Source organism: Candoia aspera, chromosome 3 (assembly GCF_035149785.1).
Source record: "Candoia aspera isolate rCanAsp1 chromosome 3, rCanAsp1.hap2, whole genome shotgun sequence".
NCBI lineage: Eukaryota > Metazoa > Chordata > Lepidosauria > Squamata > Boidae > Candoia > Candoia aspera.
In genome coordinates this window covers 103,940,963-103,967,017 of record NC_086155.1, presented here as the reverse complement: position 1 = coordinate 103,967,017, position 26,055 = coordinate 103,940,963, and the positions used below count along the sequence as shown (strand labels likewise).

General features: G+C 39.4%; 1 protein-coding gene across 2 annotated transcripts in view; it reads right to left on the bottom strand.

Annotated features, from left to right (window-relative positions):
• Positions 1-6,520: 6,520 nt before the first annotated feature.
• Positions 6,521-26,055, bottom strand: part of ACBD6 (acyl-CoA binding domain containing 6) — a 138,291-nt gene continuing 118,756 nt past the window's right edge. For both annotated transcript variants that reach the window (XM_063298457.1, XM_063298458.1), the window contains 2 exons: positions 21,620-21,650; positions 6,521-7,611 (listed from right to left, as the gene is read on the bottom strand). In XM_063298457.1, the coding sequence (XP_063154527.1) occupies positions 7,457-7,611; positions 21,620-21,650 (186 nt within the window). In that variant the 3' untranslated portion in view covers positions 6,521-7,456. The remainder of the gene's footprint in view (positions 7,612-21,619; positions 21,651-26,055) is intronic.

Here is a 26,055-nt window from a genome sequence, read left to right as displayed (position 1 = left end):
ACTTAATTTTTCTTCTATGAAAAATTAAATGTATCTATGAATTGGGCCAATGAATCACTCCCAAAGTGATTTAGCTTCAGCCAATATCTGAAGTGAGATATTCTTAGGCAGGTAGCTACCGAAGGAGATCCTGATTTGAGCCTCAGTATAATATTTGGGATAAATCGAGTTGTATGGAGAATGATGCTTATCAGAGACTGGGCTGCTTCTAAAGTTTGAGTCTTTGTGAGACCAGAGTTACGCATCACAAACCAGCAATGATATCACTTTAGCTCTGAACAGTTTGATTGTTGCCAGGACCAGATTGTTGCCTTTGCAGCTCTCATATCTAATCACTCCATTTGTGGCCTTCTGTCTGTGGGATGAAACTTCATGGGTCTATTGGTTCCATGGAGAGGATGAATGGAAGGTAATAGCACTTAGTTTGTTCAAGTGCTATTAATTTGCCATTGATGTCTTTTGTAAATAGAACCATGTTTGGTTTTGCAGAGTTAATTATATGTTTTTCTTGGTGGCAAATATTAGCTAGTGTTTGGAGTCTCCTCCAAAGGCCAACCTGAAACCAAGAAAGAATAGTAGCATCATTGGCATATAGGGATGAGTATAGGAACAGGTCTGGGGAAATAAACCCATTACTTGATATATTTTACAGTACATTTTAAAACAAAAATTGAATGATAGACGAGCAATAATACGATCTTGCTTTAACCTGATAGGAATAGGATCAGTGAGGACATTGTTAGCATCTAATTTTTCTTGCATATTCTTCATCAATTTATCAATTGAGTAAGTGACAGTAAATGAAGGTTGCTGCTAACTTTGTCTATGGCCTTTCTCTTGGGATTATGTCAAATGCTGCCTTCAAATCAATCAAGGTAGCACAGAGTAAACCTTGTTACTGGGTAGAGTATTTCAGCAAGAATGATGTCCTGATTAAAGATTGAAAGCACAGGTCTAAACCTGGCTTGCTCGGTTGCTAGGATCTTCTCTTGAATTAGAAAACCGAGAAGTTGTTATATAGGTTTAGGCATATAGTTTACTAACTATACTTATCAGGCTTAATGGATGGCAGTACTGTATATTGGATTGGACATGTTGCCTTGTTAAAAGATACAGTGTTATGGAAGGATTGCAATTTGGAGTTGCATTGTTTGATCAATGGGTATAAATAATGCTAAAACAGGACACAGGAACCCCTTCGGCATTTAATTTAAAAGTTCAGGATAAGTTGGATCACATACACACACCTCTTTACTTATTTATCTGGATCATGGTGTAGTTTAATTTACTGAAATAAGGAAAGTATGGTTGTATAACATGCCTGCAAAATTAATGGCATAGCTTAAATTGGTCAAACATGGCAGCAGAGTTGAAAACAACATGAACATTTGAGTTTCTTTCAGAGAAGATGAACCAAGGACCAAGAATAGCACTTGTATCCTCTCTGAGGTGGAACCAATGGCTTATGAGGATGGATCAAGCAGCAGTCATGGCAAATTCCGTAAGAGCCTCAGGTGGGCTGAAAAGAACTGTTCCATCACCAAACCTATCAGAAATATGTGGGCTGTCCAGAAGATTTTAAAGATTATTGTACAATCAAAACCAGAGATATGTCTTTTGGGACAGCTGGATAGACAATTGGAAAAGTCATATGGAACTTTGTTTTTATATATTATAACTGCAGCAAGACTTTTATATGCTCCAAGGTGGAAAGACTCAACATTACCTACAATGGAAGAGTGGATGGTAAAGTTAATGGAGTTGGCTGAGATGGGAGAAATTGACAGCTTTGATTAGAGACAAGACATTGACTAATTTTATGGAGAATTGGAAGCCACTTTTGCACTTTTTGCTGAAACAGAAAAGAATGAAATTGATATATGGATTTGATGATTAATAATATTAGTTGACAATAGAAAAAATGGATGTTATATAACCTTAGAGTAAGAGTTTCATGTTGTAAAAGGAATCCAGAGTTATTTCTTTTTCTATTTGTTTTTTTCCTGCACTTGTTCTCTTTCTCTTTATTAGTTTCTGTTAGATTTTATCTCTTTGTTTTAAAATTTAATAAAGTTATTATATTAAAAAAATATGTGGGCTGTACCCATCAGAGTTCTGAAAAGATATAAAAAGACCATCCATGATGCAGTTAAAAATTCAGAGGGACTCCCACCACCAATAAGCTGCAGAACCCAGGTTTTTCCCCTCTCATTGTGGTACCTCTTTTTGTTTTTCTTCATGTTTCTATACTCAAGCCATCATCTGGCTTGAGTATACAACATCTAGGTAAAGATCTTTGAATTCAAAAAGATATGACCAATTACTGTGCTCAGGGAATTATCTAAGATTTTTGCCAAGTTCTTTGCACTGCTTGCTTGTTTGCTCATTGAAATAAAACCATTGGATATTATTTTGCATTTTGAATTCTCTCTGCAGAATACCAAAAGCCACAAAGAATGCTCTGGAAGAAGGAAACACCTTTGAAAGAAACAGCTGCAAAAATTATGGGAATGACACGTGTTTTTCATTGATATGACTGTCACTGTCAGCTGACAAAAATTGCTCATTCCTGAGGTATAAGGAATAATAAAAGGAAAATGTGTGCCTGTATAAAAGAGAAGGGGAGATACACCCAGAACAAGTCTAAATAGGTCTCCCAAGAAGTTTAATTGAACTCAGTGTGACTTGTGTACAACATTGCATTGCAATTTTAGGAAAATTGTGGCAGATAAAAGATTTTGATGTATGTCTGTATATGAGAGTTAGGGTGAATAGATGTAAGAGGACAGACCTTCTGCAGCTTTGGCAGTTTAGTTTTGTAGAAAGGTCTATGAGCAGTGTAGCCTATAAAGAAGCCAATCAAGACTGCAAAGCAGTATTATGAACTATTTCCAAAAAAGCATTTCAGAATATGTGGAGGCACATCTGTCTGAAGCAGCTGTATTTTGGGGGAGATCAAAGTTCCTGAGACTAACACAGCAGACCTGAGAAGGAACACTGAGGTGACCTGACACTAAAGAGTATGACAGTGCATTCTGTGAGTTCACAGATGACCACTCAAAGAATTCCAATTAGAGTACAGGTAGGTAACCTGTTCTTCACTGGAATCTCTGTGACTCACACACATGAATGAGTAGCTAGTTCATTACCTGGAAGAGGGTCTGGTGAACATAAGGTGATTGAAAAAGAATGTTCTGCATCTCTCTGAAAGCAAAGGTCCAGTTCATAACATGGCATGAAATTGCAAGGCAGAGTCCAAATAACTCCCTGGCACACTCCTGGTAAATCAATTTGAAAGCTACAGCTGCTGCTACAGCTGTCATAAAAAAGGTGTGGAGCTGAAGAAGGCATCCTGCTTGGCCAGCTCAAAGGAAAATTTGATGTTTCCCACAGTCCATTTGGGAAAGTGCTGGGGAGAGAAACTGCATCACAGATACAGGTCTCTTTGGAATAATGCCATATGGTCCAAATAGAAGGCAAGTGCTTTTCAGGCACCGAGAGAAGAGAGTGATCTGTCCACGTTAGACAGGAAGAATTTCTGTGCAAGACACGTATGTCTCCCTCTTGGTGAGCCAAGGTCACAGCTACCACAAATTGTTGGAATTATCAGGGGTCAACTCAGCATTGTCTCACAAGCATAGTAAGGGGGTTTCTCTAATAGACGTATTGTGCTTGTGGGATGTCACATGGGTCACCTGATTTCCACTTCCTCCTTCTTCTTGAGTTTGGGGATTAACAATCTCCATTACCCTTCTGGCAGACCTGCAAGCAGGAGGTGTTGCGTGTAGCTCCTTCCCCCACCATCTCACCTGCATGGAGACTTTCTATTCTACATAGAAAGTGTCTACAAAGAACCAGTGATGATTAAGTGCTTTCTACTATGAATCTACCTGTATCCAGATCTACTGAATAAAAGTAAGCTATCTCTATTTTTCTTCATCTAACTACTGTGTGAAGACTGAATTTATTTCTGAATGTAATTAAGCTTAATGTGCAAGTTCTCTTTTGGTTCACGCTTCTACTCTGCAAGATTGCTGTTAACTGCTTGGAGTTATTAACCTTTAAAAACTCCATCACAAATAACATCCTTCACAGTAAGAGGTGAATAGGGGCAATAACTTTGGGCTCAAAAGGCTCTGGAATTAACCCAGAGAAAATGATGGACAAAATCCAGGATAGAATCAGCAGGTATACCAGGGAACAGAGGCAAGTCAGTCCTTTGACACAGCACCTTACTAGTGAGGGAGGTACTACATGACGAAGAATAAAAGGAGAGATTCCTGTCAGCTATGCACTTACGGGAAAAAGTGCCAAGGCAAGCTTAGTTAAATGTAAGAGTAAGGGCAAAATATGACGAACTTGACATTGCAGAAGAACTGAAGCATTAATTTTTTGCAAAGAACTCATAGAATTTCCACCATTTAACTTCATGAGAAGCCATTGTGGATGGTTTCTGAAAAAGCCAGAAGGACCTCTTCTTCTCTATCAGGCAGAGCGGCAGAATGGAATTCTTCAGCCTGTACTGTAAGATGGAGGGAATTGTGATCCAGGTGGTACATCTATCTCTGATTGGGAATTGCTTAACAAGGCTTAACAAGATACAATAGAGGAGTGAACCATGGCTATCAAGGTCATAATTATGTGATGAGGACATAATTGGCTGAATCCTTCTTGATCTTTGCAAGGTCTCTGCTGAGAAAGGGAATTGGTAAAAAGATATTGTAAATGACTGTTTCACAAGCCTCATGTATATGGAATTTATCCTGCACCTGCTGATGAGGTGAAGACACCAAGATGTGTGTGGTGGTGGTAGGAATCCATTTTGAAGACACCCAATGACATTTGATTAGAGCCATAGCTGAAGGATGCAGTCAGCAAGAGCGTGAACATTTTTCAGATACAGGGATTACTAGGATAATATGGAATGTAGGGTCTATCAGTGCCATATCTGCAACACAAGAAAGAAATTTAACCATGTACCACATGGTTAATGTAGCACAAAAAACATTGTTTAATATAATCTGGACACTCTACCTCAAAAATTTTGATTGCCGCCCAAAATTCCAGGAACTTCAGCTTACTGAGATGCTGCAATGACTCAAGTATGGACCAAAAGTGTCAAATGAAAAAGGATTAGAGGAGAACTCTCCAGCCAGACATAGCTGCGTCACTGGTAAGTCGTGTTAGGGACCAAGGCCTGAAGAATTCACCTTCAGTGAGATTGTCTGTAACCAGCTATCAGTGAAGAGGCTCCTTGATGCAAAGAATGACTGATAGAATTTTCTGATATTTGAACCTAGAAGCGTGATGAACCTTGCCTGTAAGAGGTGTAACTGACGAAGGGCAAAGTTGGGGCTAGCATGCAGCCAGAGTTGCAGGATGTCACAGGCCCTTACTTCTGCTGGGGGCATCTTCTGCATGACAGCCTGTAGCATACGGAGTGTGCATTGGAAAGAAGGCAGTTCCCTTTGTGACTCTGACCACCGCCCCAATAATATGGTAACGTACGCAGGAAAAACAGAAGTTTTCATAACTGATGCAGAAGTACACATCTTGTGAGAAAGACCTGAGATATATGGCAAGAAAGCTCAGAACAGAAAGGCATATCTATGAGTCTGTCAGCCAGGTAACAGAAATAAATAATGCCTTGGAGATGAAAGAGCATGACAGCATATGCTATGCATTACAAAAACTCTAGAGGCCACAGCAGGACCAAATGATAAAACACAAAATTGGTATATGGAGCTCTTTCCTTTGAGTGAATAAAAGGGTGATAAGGCAACTATGGATATATGGCATTAGGCACCCTGCAAATCAATAGATATAAACCACATCCCTTGCTGCAGGAGGGGAAGAATAGTAGTGACTGAGATCATCCTGAAGTAGGAAGGTTTCAAGAAAGTTAAGATAAAAGTCCAATATAGGTCTATTGAATGATCTTCCACAGGGCAGAAAAGCCCTAGATTATGCTCATGTGACTGTGGTTTTTGGTTCTGTAACACTGGAACTTGCAAAGTGGAGCCTTTAAGGCTATAAGGTTGAGGCCAGACTGCTTGAAGGGAATGGACAAGGATGCAACAATTCTTTGGTGGGGAAAAGACAGAGGAAAATAAAATGAAATAAGCAAAAGCAGAAAAAGAATTATTCAACAATGATGGAGAACTCAGTGGATGAAAATGCTAATACTACGGTTGTCAAAAACAAACTGAAAGGGTGTAGCATAAGATGCACCTGGCTATATGTGGCACACACAGAGGGCTCCCACTATAAATTGTGTAAGCAGGATGTAAAAATAAATGGGACATCCAGTGACTGGTCCACTGATGCAGCCATTCTGAGAATGGATACCCCTTCTGAGGCAGACTAACAAGGTTAGAGATCACAGTATTTTTCTACCTTTCTGTCTGGATTTTTAGCCACTCATGTTCATTTTCCTCTAAAAAATGCCTTAGTTATATTTATGAGGTTGCAAAAATAGTTCAAAACAAGATTTTGTAATGTACAACATAAACCCATGATGCTTTTTGTATAACTAGTTTGGTTTAATGATAGGTGAAAAAAAGAAACATTTCAGAAATATTTTTTTTACATCTTCTATCATGCAGGACAGTATTTTATACCAGAAACAGAGAGACATACACAATTAACATGCCCATCAGTTCTCATAGTTTAACATCACAGCAACAACTTAACTAACCAGTTTAGGATCAAGGGAAAAAAACCCTATCACCTTTATTTTTAGATCTTACAGTACTACAGTACTTCAAATTCCCAGTTCAAGAAAATATAAATAACAACACTGTCACTAATATGAGAAGTTTGGCAAAAGAAAGCTTTATAAACTGGCTCTTCTCTTCCTTTCCCCTATCCAGCTGTTGGATTTTCCTTTCTTAGGTTGCATTTAGCAAATAAGCTAGCCCTTAAGTCTACTTGGGAAAGCAAGTGTTCTATAGGGCTTATTCCTGGAAAGGAACACACAGGACCTCAACTTCAATGTGGCTCCTTCTTTTCTCAGCAGCTTCCATACATGATGAAACTCCTCAGCTGGCGAATTAAGGCTTGTGCTGTAGCAGGCTTGTAGCCTGCAGTCTACCCAATTGAACATCTCTTACAGCTACATCTGACAGGATAGGAGAAATTCAATACATCCTTTTTATTGGTTTTAGGACTGCAAAAAAAAAAAAGAAGTGCACCGTCAAGCAAATGGCAAGTCACAAACTATGGCTGAGGTTATTTTTCACATAGTAGATAGTAGGTTGCGCAGGCTTATGCTGTGTTATTCACAGTCCACTACTCTCTTTTTGGCTTTCAGCAATATGTATCAATACCAAGCACTTTCATTCAACAAATTACAATCCTTATGCATTGTGTAGACCACTTAGTAGGAGAAGGATGGGTTTATTGCAGTTTTCTTTCCATTCTGAAAGCCCTGGGCTTCACTTCCTTGGCCTTTCAGTTAAGCTTTGCCAGCTGTGTGTTCCTGGAGCATAGAGGTGATTACTCTACAGTCTGTCACCTCCTCAGGCAAGTATCCTTCTGTATCCCGAAGAGTAGGGTCAGCTCCAGATTGCAGCAACAGTTCCACAATATCAGAAAATTCACAGGTAGAGGCTAGAGGGGAAATCAGAACAAAATGGACACAAGTCAGAATCAAGGTTTTGCATCTACTGAATGATGCATGTCAGAACTACAGAAGCAACAATCTGACAGCTAAACAGAACAAGGAAGTTGATATAAGAAAGATAAATTCTCCTCAAGACTGGTACTCCACATTCTATCATCTTGCTAAGACAGCATTCAAACTGCTAGTTATCCCCTACAAAGCCAAAAACAGAGTCGCATTGCATTACTGTATATCAGAGATTGCCTTGCCAAGGTTAAATCTGCTCATTAAGAACACTGTCAGAAGACCTGCTGAGGTCTCTGCTCCAATGTGAGGTTAGGAGATCATGGACTAGGAGACAAACATTTTTTATTGTGACCCCCATATTTCAAACTCCTTGACTCCAGAGGTTTGTGAGGTCCCCTTGATCTTGGCTTTTTATTGATCTAAACAAATTATATAACTGCCCATCTCAAAGCAGTGACTCTTAGCAGTGCACAAAAGATTAAAACCAAAAAAATCAGCAACGTAAAATACAAAATAAACACTGAATACTAATCCAAAATAGTAGTAGTAGGAAGGAAGAGGAGGAGAAAGAATATGCCCAGGGCTAAAAACATTCCATTTTCAATCAGTGAAGACCAAAGTAAACAAATCCACCAGCAGGGGTGGTTTAACTGCCTGGCTTAAATGCCTGAAGGAACATCCAGGTCTTGAATGCCTTGAGAAAGCTGTTCCATAGGGCAGGGGCTAGAGAAGGACATTGAAACAAACCACTTCCACTATGCTTTTAGGCAACGTTTATGGCAGGGTTATTAATAACTGTATGACTTTTCTCTATTTGTGGAGTTTGTGGATTGGGGCAGGCTATAAAAACTGCTCATTTTATTTAATTTATTTTCTATCCCGCCATTATTATTTTTATCAATAACTCAAGGCGGTGAACATACCAAATACTGCTTCCTTGTCCTATTTTCCCCACAACAGCAACCCTGTGAGGTGAGTTGGGCTGAGAGAGAGTGACTGGCCCAAGGTCACCCAGCCAGCTTTCATGCCTAAGGCAGGACTAGAACTCTCAATCTCCTGGTTTGTAGCCCACTGCCTTAACCACTAGACCAAACTGGCTCTCTCTCTCTCAATAAATAAATGTTGCCTACCTATAGCTTTGGTATCTGAAGATATCATCTGTATGTTCATACATACGAATCTTGCACTTGAACAGATTGGCCTGTTCTAGAGCTAAAAGATTTTGGTGGAAAGTCCCTTCCCTACCTTATTATGCTTGCTCTTGAGGAGTGGCTCCTCTCATTTATGTCAGTTCCTGGAACTGACAAATCATCTTGGAAGTCAGGCATAGTGCACCTGTGTACAGATGTACAAATGCAGACTATAAAAGTGGAAATACAAATTTCTGATAACCAAGTGCTTTTAAGTGGCAGTGATTGGTCTTCTGGAGATATGACATATGCATCCTTGAGGATGATTGACACCAAATAAATTTTTCTGGTGAATGAGAGACAGAATGAATGAATAATAAGGTGGTCATAGAAAAAGAGCACAGAATGATATAACTATCGAAGTCCCAGAGATCAAAAACAGAATTAAGACATCTCAGATTAAAACCCTAAAACAAAAACAGGAGGAAAGAATATCTTCTTGTGGCAATTGTGCTAACGTTCTTCCAAAAAGTAATAAATAAAATTAAGAAAAAGAGGCAATCACTAAAACTGATGTGGATAATCTACATGATTATGGATTGGGGAGTTAAAAATGCCACTTTGAAGCCCTCACAAGCAATTGCCACAGTTGTGGGAGGCAAAGCAAGCATGAATGAGTATACTAATTCTCCTTATGCCATGACTGAAAGCAGGAAAATGAGGGCCGAAAATACAAGATTCCCATTTGCTGGACTCCCCTACGTAGCTTCTGAATCCATTTTGTCAATTTCAGTTGTAGAAGAGTGCCCCTCCTTAAAGGGAAAATCCTCAATCTGATTCTGAGTCTAGAAAGTCTGGTCTATTTCCATAAAGAATGTCTGTGAAAGTAACTGCACATGTGAGGACTTTAGAATTCTAGTCTACTACGTGCCATGAAGTGCTTTTCTGATGCTGTGCAAGGAGGCGTTTGTTATCGTATAACATGCATACATATCTCTATAAGCTTATTATCTGGTATGAAGTCAGGCACTGGGATTCTCCCAGAGAAAATGCTGGTAGCTTATCACATACACCTAGTAATTGACATCATGTAATAACAGAATTTCAGTTAAATATTATTTCCTTCTTATCAATCCAGTTTTGCCTCTCCCTAGCCCCCAGAGCTGAGTCAGTATATTGGAGAATGAAGACGGCAATATGTCAACAATAATGGAAATAAGAAAAAATATGCGCCATTGTGTTGGCTTGTCCATGGACACTTAAAAAATTCTCTACATGCAAAGAAGTTGGTGGAAAGGAGAATGGCTTCTTTCAAAGTTTTTCAATCATTTAGATAGCAGGGAACCACTGGAAATGGGCACTGAAGTGGATGGATTACAAAGCAACAGCAGAAAACCAAAACAACAATAGAAGTTGGGTACTTAGCCAACGTTTCAGATATTCTGATAATGTGCTCAGAAAAAAATGATTATCCTCAGTAGGTAAAATGCCAAGTTCTGATCATAAACCACTATATCAGAGGAAAGTATCAATGGAACTGACAAAATCAAAAGCATCAAATCAGTTTTCTTCATGGAAGGTTATGAAACTACAGTTAGAGGTTCTCAAATTGTGGACTGTGCACCACTGGGAAGTTGTACAAATTCGTTTTTCATTGGAGGGATCACAGTAATATAAAATTTTAGAACTCCTACTCTACTAGAAGCAGGTGATACAGTTGTTGGGATGTGGTGGCGCTGCGGGTTAAACCGCTGAGCTTGCCAATCAGAAGGTCGGCGGTTCGAATCCGCGTGACGGGGTGAGCTCCCGTTGCTAGTCCCAGCTCCTGCCAACCTAGCAGTTCGAAAACATGCAAATGTGAGTAGATTAATAGGTACCGCTTCGGCGGGCAGGTAACAGCGTTCCGTGTAGTCATGCTGTCCACATGACCACAGAACTGTCTACGGACAAAACGCCGGCTCTTCGGCTTTGAAACAGAGATGAGCACCGCCCCCTAGAGTCGGACACGACTGGACTTAATGTCAAGGGAAACCTTTACCTTTACCTAGAGATAGTAGCAATAGCATGTATGGGTAATTGGCAAGACTAAAAGCACCAAAAAATGTATTTGGTAAACATGGAAAAAAATGGAAGCTTCGAGATGGTTACAGTGGTACTGGGGAACAAAAGAACATATGCAAGATAATCCAAAGGTGATTATTCACTATCCAGATATAAAAAGTGTATTGAGACTAATGGAAACCTCTCATCCACTGATACGGAGTGACCTTCACAAGCATGATGCTGAAAGAACACAACTGCTATGGTGGATAAACTGGTTGGAAGAGGTTGAAAAAGCATGGAACAATCCTTGTGACCTAGATTATGTAATGTTTTGGCAGTTAGGGAAGGCACCCACTTTGTGCCTTTCCCCATAAAAAATGAGGCACCAAGTGGAGCAAGTTTGCTGTTGTAAACTGGACCCTTCAAAGTCGCAGGACTCAAGGGAAAAAACACCAATGAAACCAATCAAAATAAAAGTTATAAAATGACAAAGTAAAAAGGAAATTATCTAAACAAAGTTAACAGCAAATAAATGGACACAAATATACTCTGTTAGTGAAGGATGAACTGAGAGATGCTGCTACTGAAGTGGCAGAAAAGGGACTTAGGAAAATGGTGGGAACCACTGCCTATGGACAAGTGCAACAGGGTAGATGTGGATTTTCCCACAGAAACTTTTAGCTCAACATTCTGTGCAGAGAAGGCACCAAAACCAATATATATGATGCACAAAGAGCCACCATTTCAGTTTCTTGACTTTGATTTATTACTAGAAAGGAAAAGAATCTGAATCTTGGAACAAGAGGAGAAGCCAAGAAGCAGAACTGTTTTGGGGAACATTGCAGCAGCTCTAATATAAGTGATAGATAGTACAGTAAAATTTCTTCAGGGATAGTTAGGGAAACATATCTTGCTGAAACGAAACAGAGAATATTAAATTTAAATCATAACCTTTTGGAGAGAACATGAGACCCTGTAACCTTGGCTTGGCATTTCCTGACGTTTCGGCAATCTTAAAGATGGAATTATTTTACCAGATCATTTACAATTTTTTTAAAGGTTCAATCTTACAAAAAGACAAATTGCAGGAAGACATTTTGGGATGAAAAAACATAGTTAGGAAAAGCAAAAACGCTCTATCTTGCACTGGATGCCAATTTTTTTAGGCTATTTTTTTTTCAAATGTACCTCAAGTTGTGAAGTAAAAGTTATCTTCTAATCCAATGCTGGCACCATTTAACCTCAGGTACATAAAAACTGTCTTTGAGAATTCAAGAGCAAAGTTATTTTTTCCCCACAGCTGAAACAGTTCTGTTTCCAAATATGCATACTGATACTGAACTATAGCCTACAGCCAGTTTTATTGAATAGTTCACTCATAAATGTTTGTGGAATTCTGAAGGACGTAGTCACTTGCCAGTGGCTTGATTAGTTCATGGAATAAGACTGGTTGAAGGTGCTGATGCATTTAGTAGCCTACCACCAATTTGTTGTCACAAGTATCCCTGATGTGAAGCTAATGCAGGAAGGGATATACTTGGGTCAAATTGTGCAAAGTGTGGTACTCCACAGTGCACTCATTTTGAGGATCACAGTTCGTTGCAAGGGGAAGAGGAGACAGGAAATCTTCTTTCCATTAACATTTTAAATGATTCTTCAGGGGAGAGAACAGCAGGGGAGAGAACAACAGAAGACCAACAAGCCACCGCAATATGATTTGTCCCTAATTTAATTTTTTACTTTTTTTCAAACATTAAATTTAATTTCAGCTGCAGTGTTCATGCAGAAGTGATTAATACTTTTTTCTTTCTCTTCTTAAAATAGCACTCTAATAAGTACAATGTTAAGGAAGCATTCACTTGCCAATACAATGAAGTAACTAACAATTTCAGATCAGAGTTTGTTTTCACTGCTTCTGGTATATGTGGTAGAACAAAAACATCTATGAAAATACTGCAGTATTAAGAAAGTTGCGTTAAAGAAATTCAAAAGGATTTTAGGACATTAAAGGCAAGAATACTAAGAAAGCTGTTGTTTTAATTATGCTATGGAACTGCAGCTTTCTTCATACTTAATAGAATTACAAATCTTATTAGAAAAATGATAAGCTACAAAATAATTCTGTCCTACCCTGCACAAGAAACTTTTGCTTAGCCAAACAACAAAATTTACAATGTTGTCTGTCTTGCTTGCAGATCTGAAAAATAGGACAATGGCTAACAAGGTAAAAAAGGAACAGGGTGGCACTACAGAAAAGCATGGTATTCTTATTTCTTTTTATTTTATGCTGAAGGAGAGGGAAAATATGAACCAATGCAATTCCTGTCAAAACGTTTGTAGGCTACAGCAGAAATCATAGGAGAGCAGAGGAGGGAGATGGTGTTAGGGGAAGGCTGGGCTTAGAGAAGAATAAAGGATGGCATCTGTAACATCATATTCCAGAGTAGTATCCAAAGATGTCTATACTAAGAATGAAGCACAGTGCAAAAATCAGTCTAGAGACTGTGCTTTTTCCATAGGCACTCCTATATCTGAGACAATGATAAACTACAAAATGACACATAGACCACAAGCTCTTTTTGTCTCCGAACATGTTTCTGAGCCCTACAAGAGCATTCTGAGAAAATAAAAATGGCATGCAATTGCAGCCCAGTGCTTCATTTTGCTGTCACAAAAAATGTTGCATGCTTGTTTTATATTTTCTGATGTGTGTTTTCTATATGCCTTAGATTTTTTTAAGCTGAACAATAGACTATCAGTAATCCTGATATAATAGATCATCCAATAAAATTTCCCTAGTACCAATAAAACAACATTGAACAGTTTTAAAAGTGGCTACAAATGGCTAAATCCCATCTTCAAATCTGAGGATTAATTGTCACAGGTTAGTATAAGAAGTTTGTAAGAGGAACGCTAAGGAATTATTTTTAAACAAGCAATGCACAGAAGTGGAAGAAGACAATAGAATAGGAAGGACAAGAGACCTCTTCCAGAAAATTAGAAACATCGGAGGTAAATTCCAGGCAAAAGTGTGTATGATCAAAAACAAAGATGGCAAGGACCTAACAGAAGAAGAGGAGATCAAGACAAGGTGGCAAGAATATACAGAAGACCTGTATAGGAAGGATAACAATATCGGGGATAGCTTTGACGGTGTGGTCAGTGAGCTAGAGCCAGACATCCTGAAGAGTGAGGTTGAGTGGGCCTTTAGAAGCATTGCCAATAAAAGGCAGCAGGAGACGACGGCATCCCAGCTGAACTGTTCAAAATCTTGCAAGCTGATGCTGTCAAGGTAATGCATGCTATATGCCAGCAAATTTGGAAAACACAAGAATGGCCATCAGATTGGAAAAAATCAACTTATATCCCCATACCAAAAAAGGGAAACACTAAAGAAAGTTCAAACTATCAAACAGTGGCACTCATTTCACATGCCAGTAAGGTAATGCTCAAGATCCTGCAAGGTAGACTTCAGCAGTTCATGGAGCGAGAATTGCCAGATGTACAAGCTGGGTTTAGAAAAGGCAGAGGAACTAGGGACCAAATTGCCAATATCCGCTGGATGATGCAAATAGCCAGGGAGTTTCAGAAAAACATCTATTTCTGTTTTATTGACTATTCTAAAGCCTTTGACTGTGTGGACCATAACAAATTGTGGCAAGTTCTTAGCGGTATGGGGATACCAAGTCATCTTGTCTGCCTCCTGAAGAATCTGTATAATGACCAAGTAGCAACAGTAAGAACAGACCACGGAACAACGGACTGGTTTAAGATTGGGAAAGGAGTACGGCAGGGCTGTATACTCTCACCCTACCTATTCAACTTGTACACAGAACACATCATGCGACATGCTGGGCTTGAGGAATCCAAGGCTGGAGTTAAAATCGCTGGAAGAAACAATAACAATTTCAGATATGCAGATGATACCACTTTGATGGCTGAAAGCGAAGAGGAACTGAGGAGCCTTATGATGAAGGTGAAAGAAGAAAGTGCAAAAGTTGGCTTGCAGCTAAACCTCAAAAAAACCAAGATTATGGCAACCAGCTTGATAACTGGCAAATAGAGGGAGAAAATGTAGAGGCAGTGAAAGACTTTGTATTTCTAGGTGCGAAGATTACTGCGGATGCTGACTGCAGTCAGGAAATCAGAAGACGCTTAATCCTTGGGAGAAGAGCAATGACAAATCTTGATAAAATAGTTAAGAGCAGAGACATCACACTGACAACAAAGGTCTGCATAGTTAAAGCAATGGTGTTCCCTGTAGTAACATATGGCTGCGAGAGCTGGACCATAAGGAAGGCTGAGAGAAGGAAGATAGATGCTTTGGAACTGTGGTGTTGGAGGAAAATTCTGAGAGTGCCTTGGACTGCAAGAAGATCAAACCAGTCCATCCTCCAGGAAATAAAGCCAGGCTGCTCACTTGAGGGAATGATATTAAAGGCAAAACTGAAATACTTTGGCCACATAATGAGAAGACAGGACACCCTGGAGAAGATGCTGATTCTAGGGAGAGTGGAGGGCAAAAGGAAGAGGGGCCGACCAAGGGCAAGATGGATGGATGATATTCTAGAGGTGACGGACTCGTCCCTGGGGGAGCTGGGGGTGTTGACGACCGACAGGAAGCTCTGGCGTGGGCTGGTCCATGAAGTCACGAAGAGTCGGAAGTGACTAAACGAATAAACAACAACAAGAGGAATGCATTCTCATACTTCATTCCCATCAGAAAGAAAGGGAAGTTACTGTCATGAGTAAGGATGGCGAGCAGGGGGCTCCCATCCTTACTCATGACAGTTACATTTCATATGCAGGTATCATACATATACACTCAATTTAAAGTTTCAATGGGAATTCTTAACTAGATTGTGGTATTCGTTAAAAGTAGCAATTTTAGCATTCTTTTGCTTCTTAATAATGGAAATATATAAACCAGTGTGAACAAATGAAATCCCTATGTGTATCCAAGTGTAACTCAGATGTGTAAGATATGATCATAAGATTTCTCCCAAGGAACTTTGTAGCTGAAGTTCCAGTGGGACCTGTATCTTCAAGGTACCTCTCAGCTGAACACTAATTGATGTTTTTAATTATATTTCAGATCAACACATTAGTGGTGTATTTATTTTCGCAATTAGGTATAGTAATTAGAAAGTATCTTGAGAAAGCATCTTTTCTCAGCTGACACTATGGGGAGAAGCAGCAAATGTTTAATTAAAACAGGACAACAGTTCAGTTGAAGATTATTCAAACCCCTGCATTGTTAACCAAGGTGACAAAAGGTCTCAAATCCAGTTCTCCATGTTCCTGCAGGCTGAGCTTTCTGCTAACCTTATATCCAAAACAGTGCACTGTTACCAATATGGAACTGATTTTGTCTTCTTCTATTTGCCATCTTGGATGGGAAGAAATATAAATCAGTAGGGAACTCACAGATAGTTCTCTTTAACAACCAGGTCTCTCTTCATACATCTTACTATGTGACAGGATAAGCTGTGGATTTATTATCAAAGTGGTAGGATTGAAACTGCCTGTTAGAAGACTCATAACAAGTATGGAACTCTTGGGTAAGCGGGCTGGTTGCAAATATAGATGAGGGACCAGGAAGCAACATAGTCTTTGTCCACTTCTAGCACATGAGGGTGAATTGGGAAGGGGAGAAAGAAGAACTGATTAATCTCCCCTGGAGAGGAGAGAGGAGAGGAGAGGAAATCTTTGAGGCCAAGAGAGCCAAAGAGGAAGTCAGGATAAAGGGCAAAGGGAGACAGCTACACAGGCTGAAGTACCCTCTCTTATACAAATGGTAAAAAGTGCAGAAGACTGTGTGGCCACTCTAGATGACTTATTAAAGACCCTTGCCACAAATGGAGCACTATGCCCTGTTGTAGAATTACTTATCCATAATCTGAAGCAGCAAAGGCATGGCCAGTACAGAGAACTATGCAAAGATGCAAGTAGCCTATTTTCTGGGATCAAAAGAAGATTATGTAAGGAATTTCTTATGTGTGATGGTTGCCTTATTCCCAAAGAGACACAGACTCACTTAGTCAGGGCTAAGGATTTCCGATTTATTAGGAATAGAATGCATACACAGAAAAAGACGGGAATGAGCACATGGCATGCGAGGTAGCCGGTAAATACCCGCGGTGCGGACCTGGTCCTTCTCCACCCCTCATTGTCCCAAAGTCCTGATCCGGAGTCTTGATGGGTGATCAGGGTGCGATTCCGGAGTCTCGATGGGCAATCGGGGATTAGCGCTGATTACCTCTGTCTTTCTCCTGTGTCCGGCGCAGGTGTGTCCTCCGGGGTAATGCAGAGATGTCAGGGAGATAGGATGATGGCTTCTCGGGTCAGGGCAAAGGTATGGCTCCTTTGTCCTTTATTGGTATTTGCCTTTAGTGCTTAAAGGATTATCACCGATTCCTTCCTCTTTCCTTCCCTTCTCCGGAAAGGCATGTTCCCCGTTGTGATGCATATATGCATCGCAACGGGGGACGTGACATTATGGCACCCAAAGTCCCTTTGGCAGTATACTAAAATGTTCCAGCATACATAATAAGAATGATTGACATAGGTTATGTATAAATTGGAAACATTTATAAGGCATTTTTCAAATTTTAATAAGGCACACCAGATGCTCTCTCTTATTTAACTAATTTGGCTTCTGTGCTGCTCCATTTCCAAAGACTCTAGTAGACCAAGAAGTAGTGACACAGAAAGTAAAATAACAGGAAAGCAATAGTTATTCATAGCAACCACAACTCTGACGTGCCACCATGTGGGGCAGCAAGATTTTCGTATGTCACTGAATGACTGAGAAGGGTCAAGCTTGGGCTCCCTGTAGCTTGTATTCCCTCAGATGAATGCGCCTCAGCAAGTCCTCTCTACCCAATCTGACCTAAATAGAATGGGAAAAGATGTTCCAAGATGGGCATTACAGAGGGGGAGTGGTTCTGCGGGACTTCTTAGCAAGGCTGGCAAGGAGTATATTTGTACAGCTAAGACTAGTGCATTAATTATGCCCATCTGACAACTGAGGCACGTGGCTTGGTTAAATCTGATTTGGGCTCCTTTAATGCCCTATTGTGAGGTTCCTCTTGAAAATTACTTCAGAAGTTTAGTGAGTTCAGAGTGCTGCGACCACATTTATTATTAATTAATAATTATTGTTATAAGTGAGCATGTGATTCTTAAAAAATGAATTATTTCTAGGCACATTTTAAAAGGCTGATTTTGACTAACCCCCTCAGCACCTGAGACCAAGCTATACAAAAGCCTGTTTCTCAATAGCTTGCCTAGGTAGCTTTGAGGTCCTTGGGAGAGGCTGTTCTTTTGAGCCCATCATCATTGGAGCATGCTTGGTAAAACACAAGAGAGAGCTTTCCTGGTGGCTTTTTCCAGGTTTTGGAACTGCCTACCAAAGAAAACCAGATTAGTTCCATCTCTGTTATCTTATGTTGGCAAGACAAAGACATATAAGCTGGTTCAGCAGCTGAGTTAGGTGTGGATGCTATCTGTTCTTAATTGTTATCCTTATTTACAATTTAGTGCTACTTTTTAAATTAATGTTAGAATAGCTACTGAGAAAATAAACTCTAAACAGTTAAATGAGAGGAAAGACCCTTGGCCATGGTGATTGAGAACTGTACTCCTGATAGATTGAAGGAGAGATACATTAGCGTTGTTTTTTGGGAGAAATGATAGAGTATTACAATTTAGATTTAGATTCAAGTTGCTGTTCCTCCATGGGAAGAATCCATGGTGTACTTTCTACCATCTTTGGTGGACATGTAAGAAAGCTAAGAAATATTGGGAACAGATTCTCAATTTATTCTCAAAATAAATGTACAATTGAAACCAGAGGTTTTCCTTTTAGGTTTGATGGATAAACAGATTGAAAGAAAACATGGGACTTGGTTTTTATATATGATAACAGCAGCAAGACTTTTATATGTACAGAGGTGGAAGGACTTACAAATACCTACAATGGAAGAATGGATTGTGAAAGTTAATGGAATTAGCCAAGATGATGAAATTGTCTACTTGATTAAAGAAAAGACTTTGTCCAGCTATGTTTCTACTGGGAAACTTCTTTTGGACTTTATGCTTGAAACTGAAAGAAATGAAACTTTAATTTTGGGATTTGATTAGAATTGTTTATGATTATAGAAACATTGTGTACTATTGTTAATTTTAGAGTTAATGTATTTTATATTTGTATCTGTATCAAAGAAGGTTAGAAGCTATTCTTTTTCTTTTCTGCGGCCTAATTCTGCTATTTTTCTGATCTTTTCTTCTTAGTTCTTCTTTCTTTCTTTCTTTCTTTCTTTTTCTTTCTTTCTTTCTATTTTATCTCTTGTTGAAACTTATGAAAAAAAAAGGAAGAATCCATGGCTTGTTGCAACACATCTTGAGTATCTCATTAGATTTGTAAAAATGTATGTAAAAATGACAAGAAATTGACCCACATTGTAAAGCATTTTGGAACCTATTATGTTTACCATAAATAGATATTTTTCTCAGTGTAGCAGCCTTTACAATTCATGAAATTATTTACAGCAGGGTTTATCCTATAACTGTGTATCTTTAAATGATATAGCCTTTAAAGAGGTACTATTCATTTCTTTGCATATTTATTTGATGCATATTTATGTACCTAAAGGGACCAAACTGATTAATCAGTGAGGGCAATCTTTAAATCAGTAGTGTTGTAGGTCAATGGCATGCTTGAATCAGGAATGAATCTAGTTCCTGATTGTTATTATCTTTCGACAGAAGCCTCTGCAGCAAGCAGAATGGGGCCAGATGCTGTTTTACTTGAAAATAGCCTGTTCACATTTACACTGGGGATCTTCTGCAGATGGATGGCTTGATACTAAGGAGTGCCATTTGGCAAGGTACTTGGCATTTCTGAGGAGGAAGCCTTCCATGACACAATGTGTTGCCTATGCAATGGGATGCCCAAGGGGATATCAGCCCACCTCCAAACACAGCAAAGTCATCCCTGGAGATTAGAACAGTTGTTGAATTTATGGCATACCCTCGAAACCTCTATTTGTCAAACACCAGCAAGGCAGTCCTGACACGGGCATAGGTGAAGATGAATTTCCATTCAGCACAGTTTGCCTTCCAAGTCCATTAATCCTCAGGGTCTTCATGATGGATTTCATTTTTTATTATTTATTTTCTCACTGGTATTCCCTCTGACTGCCTTGCCACAGTGCAAAAAACAGAGCAGATGGCATTTCAACACTGAAAAAAAGATCCCCAGGAGACTACAGCAAGCCAGCCCACTCTAGAGTCATGTGATTTCAAGTCCAAGGAGAAACCCTGATTTCCTCTGGGACACAGAGAGGCAATCATCTGAGCATTCCCTGCGGGGAACAAGTGTGCACATATAGAAGAGGGGGGAGTCTTAAAAAGGGAATATAAAGCTAACAGGCCATTCATAAGGGAGACCATGCACATCCTGGAATTTTAAGAGACAGTGTTGGAGCTGACCACAAATGACTGGGGCACTAATAACCAAAAGATATTTGGCTGAGGAGGGTGGCAGCACATTTGAGGATAACATACTTGGGAGCTGTCCTTCATTTAACCTCCTAATGACTCTGACCAGTGTTTAATCAGAATGAACTAGGATTTATAACTCATTTAAGGATACAGTTTGACACTTTCTGTAATCATCAGAGCTGCTGAAGCAAGGACAGCTGTCAGGCCAAATGCCTTCATAAAAAGATGGATAAACTCAGATTCTGCTTTACCCTTCTTACTGAAAGGGTTATCATTAACTCCTTGGTTTAATGTACAGCTTGAGGCAAAGCAGATTCCCACAGAGTAAGTGTTGTGCCTATATATTCAAGTTGCTATTATAATTAATAATTTTATGCAGTCCAAGTTATACCTAAGTAAGGATTTTCAGAACAGAGCAGATTTAAGTAAGTCAGGATGATTTATTGAAGTAATATGATACCATCAGGCTACACATAATATTTGATTAGCACTACTGGAATTGGTCACCTCCTGGCCAAAATGGCAAGACAGAAAATATGATATATAAAGACACAAGACTGAAATTACAATACCTCAAGTTTTATGTACTGATTAACAAGCAACAGACACACTTTAACTGCACCAGACTTACAGTGGTATATGGTTTCCCCCAATTATTGGGATATATTTTTTCTATTATATGTTTTTGAGTAACAAATTGCAAAAAATGGAGTTTAAAAACAAAAAAGGCATGAAAAATGGAACAGATTTTTTTTTTTTTAAATCTGAACACTCCCCTCCTTTCTATACAATTGTACTGGAAAGTGGAAAATATGGAATTAATGCTTGCCTTAATGCTTGCCTTTGTATATATTTGTATCTCTCCTTATAAACATGGCTTTACTGTAAAACTGAAAAAAAAAAACTAACCATCTTAGCTAAATATTCAACTCTGGATTGTAGTAGCAATCAACTAAGTTATTTAGCTTCTGAGAGCTAGAAAAACACTGAAGTTTACAGTATCATATGTGCATAATCAATGGTAATTTTCAATGAAAATACAATGCAGCTTGACAGTTAAGAGATGTAATTTCCCCAATGCCATATCTTAAAGATTATTATTCTCATTAAGATAATACTGCGATATTACTAAAGGCTTAAGATTAAAAATTATTGTATAGAAAACTAGTTTTCTGGATTTGTATCACTTATGGCCCATTCCTAAATGAATCTTTATTCTTGCTGTATCTCTTTTCACTGACTTCTCCTTAGGTATTCAAAATGCAATATTATACTGGGTTAATAGTAAATATGTTAATGCACCACTTACCATAATGCAATGCTGTTTGACCTTCATCATCCTGGAAAAAGAAGAGTACAAGATTAAGTTCTTTCAACTTATTTTTTCTTTTCTTCTTGATTTCCTGGGTCAAAATAATAAAATTTGTCAATTTTAAAAGAGCTACATTTACTTCCGGTCTGCTTCTAGCTTTAATTTTTAAAACCACAAAGAGCTTAGGATGCAGGTGTCTATTTATTTTAAGTGACTTTTAAGTTCTATGGGGCTACGTGGGGATAGCTCTAAGCAGTAAACTTAGAGATATCCCCATATATCTTTGAACAGTATCACCAAAACCAAATCAATGAAACATCTTCTACCAACAGTATCAATAGAATGATACTGTAGTTAACAGTTGAATATCCAATTCATCATCGCATTCCCTATTTATACTAGAGACATCACCACTCATCAAAATGCACTCTGCTATCCCAAATGCTCTCTGGAACAGGTTTTCAGCAGCCTCCTAAATGTCAAGAGTACAGTAAAGACACTGATCTGGAAAGCATTCCACTGAAGGGGGACTCCTTCAGGAAATGCTTGCCTCTTGTTGTATCTCATCAGGAGTGGAGAACTGCAGCAAGAATTCTCTGTCTTGAGCAGGCAGATTCTGCTTGTAGCAAGTGGTCTTGTAGATAACCAGGTTCCATCCATATAAGTCTTTAATGGAGATAGCCAACATTTTAAACTGCACATGGACATCAACTGGCAGCCAATGAAGTTCCTGCAATATTGGTGTTATGTGGCTATATAAGATGATCCTGTTTAGCACACTGGCAGCCCCTTTCAGCACTAGTTCAAGTTTCTGGAAAGACTTCAAGAGAAATCCCATGTATTGTGCATTGCAGTAATCCAAATAAAAGGTGACAAGGGCATTAAGTTTGTCCAGAGCTTTCTGTTCAAGAAACAGCCATAAGAGCTGGACAAAAGGGCTAGCAGGAGCTCATTGTTTAGAACCCCTAAACTGCATACCACCTTTTCTGGAGGAACACTCCATCTTGCTAGGGTCAAATTTCAAGCCCTGAGATTTAACCCAATATATTGGGTCAAGACTGCATCTCCCAATTGGTCTGGGACAGAGAAGGCAAGTTGAGTATTATCAGTGTATTGTTGGTATTATACCTCAACTATCAAAGGCCCTCTCCCAGTGGCCTCATGTAGATATTAAGAGAGGAAGACTTGTTCATCATTATCTAATACAGCTGAGTCTAAGGCTGACTCCATAAGGAGGGAGCATACCAGTGCCCTTTTCAGGGATGCTAGGATCTCCTCCTCTTGCAATGAGAAGCTCACAATGATTCAGATCTAACCTCTCATCTCATACAATCCAGGAGGGGCAGGGTTCTAACCCATAGGTGGCAGAGCTCATCTCACGAGGATTGTCAAGTAACTTTGCAAGATGTCATCCTTGGCACTTTTGTTTGGATTCTGTCCAATCATCTTTCAGCTCCAAGTTAATGAAAGTGATTTTATCTGAAAAGTGCTCAATCTGCAAAAATCTCACAGTGGCTGGTTAGCACTTGTTTTCTCCTGTTGTTCCCTAGAAGGGTCTTGGTCACTTTAAAAAGAATTGTAGGATGGCACCCCACAGACACAGTAACAGTGGAGCAATATCTCTGCTTTACCGTCCTTATAGCCACAGTGCAGGCCCAAACGTGGGCTCCTATACTTTTCCAATAGGATGCACTCATCTTTGCTAGTGTTGCTTATAGTGCCATTTCATGAACATCTCCTGGAACTCCTCAGAAAACCAGGAAGGCACCTACAGGGCCAGTACATAGACAAAAGCTGCTCAGGAGCAATCCTATCCAGGGCCCCTATTGCCTCCATATTCCAGAGATCAGTGAGATTACTGACAGAATTGCCCTCCCAATTACTGGAAATTTCTGCATGTACCCTCTGGAACCAAACTGAATCGATTATCTGATACCTGAAGTAGACCAGTAGAACTGGCCTTGCCTCTCTTTGGAGATTACAAGACATGAAATGTCCATGACAAGGAGTACTTCTTACTTTTTTCACTACCAGATTGCAACACAAGTAATGTGAGGCACAGATCAGATCTCATCTGTAGCCTCCCCTTGTGTGTCAGGCCTGTGACCATGTGTGAAGGACCATGGTTGTCATGGTGGTTGTCCAGGGCTGCTTCAGAATCCACCTCACTTATGGAAGGTTGAAATCATTCAGTACCAGAAACCTAGATGTATCGACCACCAACCCTGATGCCACTGTTTACCTGGGAGGAGAGCCAGTTTGGTCTAGTGGTTAAGGTTCTGGGCTAGAAACCAGGAGTCTGTGAGTTCTAGTGCCGTCTTAGGCATGAAAGCTGGCTGGGTGACCCTGGGCCAGTCACTTCCTCTCAGCCCAACTTGGTGCAATGTAGACTAGCCTCCTCGTGGTGCACCCCGGGCAACGTGACTTGTCACGCCTAAATAGTCTACACATCTGGCTGCTGGACCTCGCAAGGATTTCCCAGCAAGAAAAAGCAGCATGAACACCGAACTGCTACATCATATGATTAAAAAACAAAACAAAACAAAAAACCTGGGAGGAAAGTACAAAAGAAGTATCCCTAGTATGTCTCTCTGGCCCAACCACACAGACAGGGTCTCACAACTGATCACCTACAGATCAGAGCTCTTAGTAATCATTAGAATCTCCTGATGAACATATGCCACTCCCCCCTCCCTTAGGTTCTAGGTGGATGGAACAGCTGAAACCCAGCTTGGCATATCTATCTTTTTCTCACAAGCATTCCTGAATATTAATACCATCCTCAGGGACCTTGATTTAGATTTCACTTAGATGATGTAGGCAACAAGTGGAAGACTCTTCAGTTGTGACATTCATGTCTTAACTCTCCCTTCAGAAAATCAAGTTTTATAACTTTCTGGTATCCATTTGAAGTTTTTATTTTCACAGGTATGATAGATCTTAAGAATTTATGTAGCATGCACTTTTGCTGCCTTGTGTACTCTATTTTACTAACCTCATTGTTTATATTTTAATTATTGTTTTACTAACCTCATTGTTTATATTTTAATTTCTGATATAAAAAGGAAGAGATCAAATATAACAATAAAAACAAATAAAACGGGCCCCTTTACATTACTATTCAATTTATAGCTCAATGAAAAAACCATGAAACTGATGTCTACGAATACATACTAGATTGCCACACTGAGATTTTTGTTGAATCTACACTCTAGTACCAAGAAGCATGAACACCACCAGCTGATCAATGGACTCTTTTTCTTCAGCAGGCTCCATAAAGCTCCGGCTTGATCTTTTTGCTGTGGAATTCATTCTGAAGATGACTCCAGTAATACATTTGCTCCCTACTCCAGTGTCAGGCAGTAATTCCTGTGAGTGTTTGGCCTGGCACTTTTATTTCAACATTTCCATTCTGGATCTCAATCTCAGTTGTAATCTTGCCTCTTGCCCTTTTAACTGTAATCTGTCTTTTCTGGAATTTAACTTGCTTTGTTTTGCCTATTCCACCAATCTTGGGATTTTTCAGATTCTGCTCTATCCTGAAATTCCACTTTGTATTATATGGAGTAGCATGTGTCCTCTATCAGTTTCCAACTGAAAAACGAGTCTGTTTGTTTGTTTATATATCATATTTATATCCCACTACAGTTGTATGCAGACTCTTGGTGGCTCACACATGAAAAACAATAACAACAATAAAATGTACAAGCATACATTCCAGATAGCAACTGGCATCAGCTCCCAAACATCTTCTGGAAAAGCACTATTTTCAGAAGTTTCCAGAAGATGACTAGCGTTGAAGCCAAACACACTTTTCATGGTAGGTCATTCCAGAGGGCCAGCCTGATGATGGAAAAAAGCCTCTGGGCCTTGACCCTCATGACCTCCCAAAGTGGGGGACAACCAACTGTTTCTTCCAACATGATTGAAGTAGTCACGCTGATTCCAATGGAGAAATGCGCTCCTGACAGTAATCAGCATAAAAGGCTTTATAGGTTGAAACTAGCACTATAAATTGCACTCAGAAGTTGAAAGGCACCAAAGCAGGCCCTGCAAAATAGGTGCAATATGTGCCCACTGGCAAACACCTATGAGCACTCTGGCTAATGATTTTGCACCGAATGAAGTTTCTTGAATCTTTATAATTTAGACAGACTACTTATTTAATTTACATAGCATTATATATTAAAGAAAGGTACTCTGATGTGCTGAATTTACCATTTTATAATTTGCCATAAAATAGATGCAATTCTATTTACTTATCTGAAGTAAAGTGCTGATGGCAAAAAGTCAAGAGAAGGAGCAATAGAAGAGCATAATGCTCACAAACATATTCATATCCTACATCCTGTTCTCATCTAATTCAAGGGTAAAGGGCACAGAATATTAGCTCTGTACCTGGAGGAAGGTAATAAACATACAAAGTCACAAAT